The sequence below is a fragment of the Phacochoerus africanus genome, chromosome 1 (assembly GCF_016906955.1).
Source record: "Phacochoerus africanus isolate WHEZ1 chromosome 1, ROS_Pafr_v1, whole genome shotgun sequence".
In the NCBI taxonomy this organism is placed as follows: domain Eukaryota; kingdom Metazoa; phylum Chordata; class Mammalia; order Artiodactyla; family Suidae; genus Phacochoerus; species Phacochoerus africanus.
Window position 1 is genome coordinate 273,775,958 of NC_062544.1, and position 7,365 is coordinate 273,783,322.

General features: G+C 38.7%; 1 protein-coding gene across 1 annotated transcript; it reads right to left on the reverse strand.

Moving 5' to 3' along the window:
• Positions 1-5,512: 5,512 nt before the first annotated feature.
• On the reverse strand, positions 5,513-6,373 carry LOC125113553 (keratin-associated protein 26-1). The gene has a single exon (XM_047756356.1). The coding sequence runs from the start codon at positions 6,328-6,330 to the stop codon at positions 5,779-5,781; it is 552 nt and encodes a 183-aa protein (XP_047612312.1). The 5' UTR covers positions 6,331-6,373; the 3' UTR covers positions 5,513-5,778.
• Positions 6,374-7,365: the final 992 nt, after the last annotated feature.

Here is a 7,365-nt window from a genome sequence, read left to right on the forward strand (position 1 = left end):
ATCAGTAAAACGGAGAAGAAACAGCCAAATAATTTAGAGGAGAAAAGTCCTTGGGCTTTGAACAAGGTCAAGCAAATATTTAAGCACTGTTATAGTAAAAATGTCAGAAAAGCTACAGAATTAAGACTTTTATTGGAGTTCCCGTCATGGCACAGTGGAAACGAACCTGACTAGGATCCATGAGGATGCGGGTTCGATCCCTGGCCTTGATCAGTGGGTTAAGGATCTGGCATTGCCATGAGCTATGGTGTAGGCTGCAGACATGGCTTGGATTCTGCATTGCTGTGGCTGTGGTGTAGGCCAGCAGCTCCCATCCAACCCCTTGCCTGGGAACCTCCAAGTGCCAAGGGTGTGGCCCTTAAAGAAAAAAAAGACTTTTATTTTATGAACTTATCTATGAAACAGAAACTAATTCATGGAAATAAATTTGTGATTACCAAGGGGAGATGTGGAAATGTGAGGGAAGAATGGATTGGGAGTTTGCGATTAGCAGATATAAACTAGTACATAGAGAATGGGTAAACAAGGTCCTACTGTATAGCACAGGGAGCTATATTCAATATCCTATAAAAACCATAATGGGAACGAATAGGAAAAAGGAAATATATGTATGCATATATATGGTAAATATACATGTATTAGTAAATACATGTGTGCATATATATAGTAAATATATGTAGATAAATATATATATTTATATTGTTAACCAACTATACTTCAATGAAATTAAATTTTTAAAAAAGAATGTTTCCTTTTAAATATTTCTTTTGACGCTTACAATTAAAGTTACTTTCACATCTCAATGTATACTTTTTTGTCATATGTTAATTCTTCCCAAAATGAGCCAGATGTTTGATAAAGTATCAGCTGAGGAACTTTCTACTAAAGGTTAATAACCGAAAGAGCCAAGGGAAAAGTAAGATATTGGTCAATGCAAGGAAAAGGTAACCACATTTCCTTACATAGCTAAGAAGGGCACATCCATAACTTGTACTCTGATCTCACATTTACCATGCTTCTTTGTTGCTACTGGTGTGAAAGTTAGACACATTATGTATTCTTCTGTCACATAATAGCTCCAAAGAAGCTATCTGAAAGTTCAAGCTCTGCTATGCTGTATTTTTATTCAGCTGGTGAGATAAATGTATGCATAGAAGTAATAGATAATGGAGTTCCCAAAGTGGCTCAGCAGAAACTGACTAGCACGCATTGAGGACGCAGTTGCAATCCTTCCTCAGTGGTTAAGGATCCAGTTGCTGTGAGCTGTGGTGTAGGTTGCAGATGTGGCTCGGATCCCGTGTTGCTGTGGCTCTGGTGTAGGCTGGTGGCTACAGCTCCGATTGGACCCCTAGCCTGGGAACCTCCATATGCCGCAGGAGTGGCCCAAGAAATGGCAAAAAAAAAAAAAAAAAAAAGAGTTTTTCTTTTACTTTATTGTAAAAAAAAAAAAAAAAAAGCTTAAACACCTATTGTCCACTTATTTTAGCCACCAGAAAATATACCTGTGAAGCTAGAAGTCAGTAAATATCAGCTGATACACTGATCTGGAATAATTGGCTAAAATAAAGGGTTGTACTATAACCACAATGTAATTTACTAGGAAAACATAGGTTTTGAAAAAACTTGGAAATGAATCTCAAAACCAGTAATTTACAATCGCTATGATCTTGGCTAAATTAGGAACAATTATCATTACCTTGCTGGATATTAAGGTAATTAAACTTATTATGCAAGAAACATGACCCATAGCTGGCAACACAAAATTAGCACATGTGGGCTAAGGTATAAATATTAACAGGTATTATCTAGTTGTGGAATATTGGATATAGAACTTTCCCTAATTTCTAGCTGCTAGAATTCTGATCTGTGGGGAGATGCGAAGTTTACACCCAAAGTTAAGAAAGCAGTACAGACTAAAACTTCAAAACAAAACAAAGCAAATGCCATTTGCTGAATTTCTCATCGGTACTATCCTAAATCTAAATACCACTTGCCCTAGATTTCACTACCATTTGATCAAAAACATAATTTACTTACCCTCAAATCAACGAACATTTGCAAAGAGCCTAATTACATGTTGACCAAAAGGCAGACTTGAAAGAGCTCAAAGTCTGGAGAAAGGTTCAGAAATGCAAATAAAACAATGAAAAATTAAGGATGACATTGATGTAAGAACAGACAATAGGGAATAGAACAAAAGTGTCTAGATATTGATACATGCATTTGTAGATACTCGATTTATGTACCAAGGGCCTTGAATTGCAGTGCAGTGGGAAAAGGAACAACTTTTTAGGAGATGGTGCTGGATCAACTGGAATTTTGGTCCCTAAGACGTAATACACACACATGCACATACATCAATTTTACATTGGCGATATATTTAAATGTTGAAAGGAAAACAAAAAAAATTCTATAGTGATCATATAGTATCTTCATTATTTTTTAAAAAAGGAAAAAAATAACTAACTATAACTAGAAGATTGATAAATTGGGCTAACTTCTAGTAGGGAATGTGTATCAATCTAAAGATACCATAAGTGAAAAGCAGGCAGTAGTATGGAAGAAGATATTCAAATTATTCAATTTTATATATATATATAAATTAGCCCCCAACAAAAGGCTAAATATATGGACTACGTGAAGACCCCTCCCCATCCTAAAAACAGACATACAAACTAAAACCATAAGCTAAGGACCTAAATGTCTCTTTCACAAAAAAGCCATATTTAAATGGCCAAGAAGTATTTTAATAATGCTCCCAATGAGGAATCGTCATGAAAATTCAAAATAAGACCAACATTTGTCATAACTACATACTCGCTAGAATGACTAAACTTAAAAGGACTGACAATTATAATTATTGGTGAGGAGGTAGTGCGACTGGAATTCTTTTGCTCTTGATAGTAGAAATCAATATTGGTATAACTGTAGAGTGTAATTTTGCCATGGTATAAAATAAAGCTGAGCAGGCATGTTTCATACAATTAATCAACTTTATTTCTAAATACATTACCCCAGAAGGATATCCCCATTGGTATATCAAAAGATACGTGCAAGAATAAAGGAGTATTTTATACATTATTGATAACAGTTCCAAACTGGAAAGAAGCCCTTCTGATCAGCAACAACAGAATGGATAAGTGCATTTTATTGTCTTGGTACCTTTGATATTATACCTAAAGGAAAATAAACAGACTCCTAGTATGTTTAACAGCATGGAAGTATCTCACAAACACAAAATGTAATAAAAGAAGCCCAAGACAAAGGGGTAGATACTATGTAATTTCATTTTAAAGTTTGAGAACTGGCAGAACTAATACACAGATTAGAAATCAGAATGATGGCTACATCTGTGGAATAATGACTTGTGTACAAATTCATAGGCATGTCATATTTAAACTAAAATCTTACTTTATTATTTTTTTAGTCTTTTTGCCATTTCTAGGCCCACTCCCACGGCCTATGGAGGTTCCCAGGCTAGGGGGTCGAATCGAAGCTGTAGCCACCAGCCTACACCAGAGCCACAGCAATGCAGAATCCCAGCTGCATCTGTGATCTACACCACAGCTCACGGCAATGCCGGATCCTTAACCCACTGAGCAAGGCCAGGGATCGAATCCGAAACCTCACGGTTCCTAGTGGATTCGTTAACCACTGTGCCAGGAAGGGAACTCCCAAAATCTTACTTTAAGTTATTGTAAAAAAAATCAGTGTCAACAAGATCTGCAATAGAAATATGTCTGAGAAAGCCACCTCAAGGTGTGAATTACTCATCATGGTAAGTGGAAAGGGTCTGGAAAAATCTTCAAAAAATAAAAGGTGCCACAAACTTTAAGTAGTATGAGAGTCAGGCAAGTAAGTCCAGATAATGAACTAGAATACATTGATTGTTGTTTGTTTGTTTGTTTGTTTTTTGTATTTTTAGGGCCACAGCCCGAGGCATGTGGAGGTTCCCAGGCTGGGGGTCTAATTGGAGCTGTAGCCACGGGCCTATGCCACAGCCACAGCAAAGCAGGATCCAAGCCACGTCTGTGACCTACATCACAGCTCATAGCAATGCCAGTTCCTTAACCCACTGAGCAAGGCCAGGGATCGAACCTGCTACCTCGTGGTTCCTAGTCGGATTCGTTTCCTCTGTGCCATGACGGGAACTCCTAGAATACATTTTGAAATAGCAGCATGAACATAATGATAAGAGGAACCAGAATTCGACTTCTGTGTCAGCAATCTCCTAAGAAGAAATGGCATATGATTTCTCTAAAGGGAACAGCTACTAGTTAGCCCTCAGAGATCACTGTCTTTCTTGCATGTTGACAATTTCTAGATATTACACTTCCTCAAAAAGGTGAACGTTCATGCCTTTATGATTTAGTTTTGTTTTACTTTTTGAAATATATACCCCATACCTTTTATGCTGAATGAGGGAAAAATGTATCTTTAATACAGATATGTCTTAGAGTATATGGCTTCTGATAAATTCTGAGATTTGGCTTATCTTCACATTTGTCTTATTTATCTCTGCATCTTTTGTGCCTGGCACAGGATGGCTTGGGATGCAATAGTTAGGTAATGAAAAAAATTGCATAATAAACCAACAGTTTAGTAAATAAAGTTGGGCTATATTTTTGAAAGTGAGTACAAGTCTTCCAGGTAGATCAGAAGTTCATGCTGATCCTCATGATGACGTAGGCAAACGGGTAGATGCTTATAAAAATAAGAATATTTAGGAGTTCCCATCATGCTCAGTGGTTAAAGAATGTGACTAGGAAACATGAGGTTGTGGGTTCGATCCCTGGCCTCGCTCAGTGGGTTAAGGTTCTGGTGTTGTCATGAGCTGTGGTGTAGGTTGCAGATGTGGCTTGGATCCCGCATTGCTGTGGCTCTGGCGTAGGCTGGGGGCTACAGCTCCGATTAGACTCCTAGCCTGGGAACCTCCATATGCTGTGGGTGTGGCCCTAGAAAAGACAAAAAGACAAAAAAAAAAGAAACCAGAGTATTTGGAGAACTATATATGTCAGAATCAAAGGAATTTTGAATCTGCAATAATTAGAAGAAGATGAAGCCAAAGATGTAGGAGGCAGAAAGACAATGAAGAAAACCAGATGTCAGATAAGGGGTTTATATTTTCATGTAATGAGACTAGATCATAGGAAGCCATCAAAGGCTTAAGTAGAAGTGAAAGAGGATTCAGTTTGCAATTGGGAAAGACATTCTGGTGGAAATATGTTCACGGGAAGAGAGCGATAAGGAGATCATTCCTAATCTTGCTAATCTTGCCTTTTCAAAATAAATTCCACCAAAGGCTTTTTGGGTCTCTCAGCTACAAAATATCATAGATATCAGAGATCTAGAAAGCAGGCTGAGGAATTAACCCTCAAGCCATTCCCCTACTGTGAGATAAGATCATATAGTGGAGTGTATCATGTCCTAGTCGCTTGCTTCCCACAGGCAGTTGAGGTTGGTCATGTGTGTATTAAACTAAGACAATGAAAGAAACTGAAGAACCAGATTCTTAATTCTGAATGAAACTCATTTATTGCAACCCACACCGAATACATTCTTTCCACACCTGAGTGGCATTGAATAGCATTGTAAACCAAATCATTTTACCTTAAGGAGAGAGGAAACAAAGATTAAAATGTGAAAGGAGCAGCTTTCTTTGGATCAGGCACAGGACAATCAAGAAAAAGCAGTCAGGACTAGGAAAGAAGCAAAAGTCCATGGAGTTTGCGTTTTTGTCTTGGGCCCTCAGGTGGATCATTAGCTGGAACAAGGAAGCTACTGGCCTCCCCAGGAAGAGCAAGATGGATGACAAGTACTGACTACATGTGTCAGAGGCTGGCATCCGCCAAAAACGGGACACAGAGGTCTGAGGCTGCCGGACACAACGCTAAGGTGGTGAGGACCACAGGGCAAACAGCCCTGGGGGCGGTATCCACGAGTGAGGAGGCTCAGGGGCCGGCCGCTGCCAAACACGTAGTTCAGAGGTCTACTGGATACTGAGAGGCAGGAGCCAGAGGTGTGAGTTACAGGAAGAAGACTGATTCCTCGGCAGGGTCTGGGCACGTAGCACGCAGTGGAAGGGCAGCTGGAAGTCTCACAGTTGCTGGGCTCACAGCTGGCTGGCTGGCAGCTGGCAGGTTCACTGCAGGTCTCTTGGCCATTGTTCAGGATCCAGGTATGGTCTTGACAGCTACTGGGCACGCAAAGGACATCGCCACCACTCACATTTGTAGAGCAGAGGGCAATGGATGAGGAGAGAGGGATATGACAAGGATTTCTGAGGGATCCCAAGCTGTAGTTTCCTGAGCAGTAGTTGTGGCAAGCCATAGTGAGATTTCGGGAGCAGGTGGCTGTTGATAGAAAGAAGTGAGTGTCTTAGGCTTCTCATTCAACTTGCTCCTTTATATACCCCCAGAAGGTGGTGATTTTGTACACAACCTCTTCCTCCTTGCTGTATGAAGCTGCATCAGAACTCTTTATTATAGCCCAGGAAGTAGTGCCGCTGCCGCCCATAAAACTGTATGTTTCTTGCAAGGCCTTCCATTGATTAAGTATATCTATAAAGCAGTGTGACCCTATTTTAATAGGATCTCTGCTTCTTAAATTATGCAACCAAAACAGACATGCTGAAGGTCATGTACTTATGTATTTATAACCACTACTGCATAAACATTCTTAGAATTCCTCTCAGAATCGTCTTTAAAAGTTGTAGTAAACTTCTTTGAAAGGGTGACAAATTATCTCTTTTTGGGGGGGAAATTCTATGCTTTTTGGAAATTGCCAAACGTGAACAAAGACATGACATTTTTCATAGTTATCATAGGCTTATCATTTCATGGTTACTCATGTTCCAACCCCAAACTAATATTCTTGGTTAAAAAAAGAGAGAAGTTAGACATAATGAATAAGGCATAGAAATGGATTTGGTTTTGCTTCTTACATTGATTCTGATGCCAGTTAAGAGGCTCTTATAAACCGCTTGTACATAACAGCATCAGAATAAATGTAAAGCATTCCTAAGTATGAATACTTCAAAGGTAACTTGGGGATATATTTTCTGGTAAAAATCGGTTTAAAAGATACATGATTACATTTAACCTCAACGATCTCACTGTATTTTTCATATACCAACATACCTAGTGGCTCCACAGGCTATTTTAGCAGAAATTGTAATTATCTGCGGGATCTAAGTTTCAATTTCCTGTAGCTAAAAACTCAGTGTAAATCACAACGCTTTGTCCTATTTTTACATAAACGCAATTATGTTGTAAAAGAATTAAAAATCTTATAATCTTTATGATTTGGGGCAGAGAGATTCTAAGAGTAGTATAATATAGAAAATTTCAATGTGTCAAAATTTGT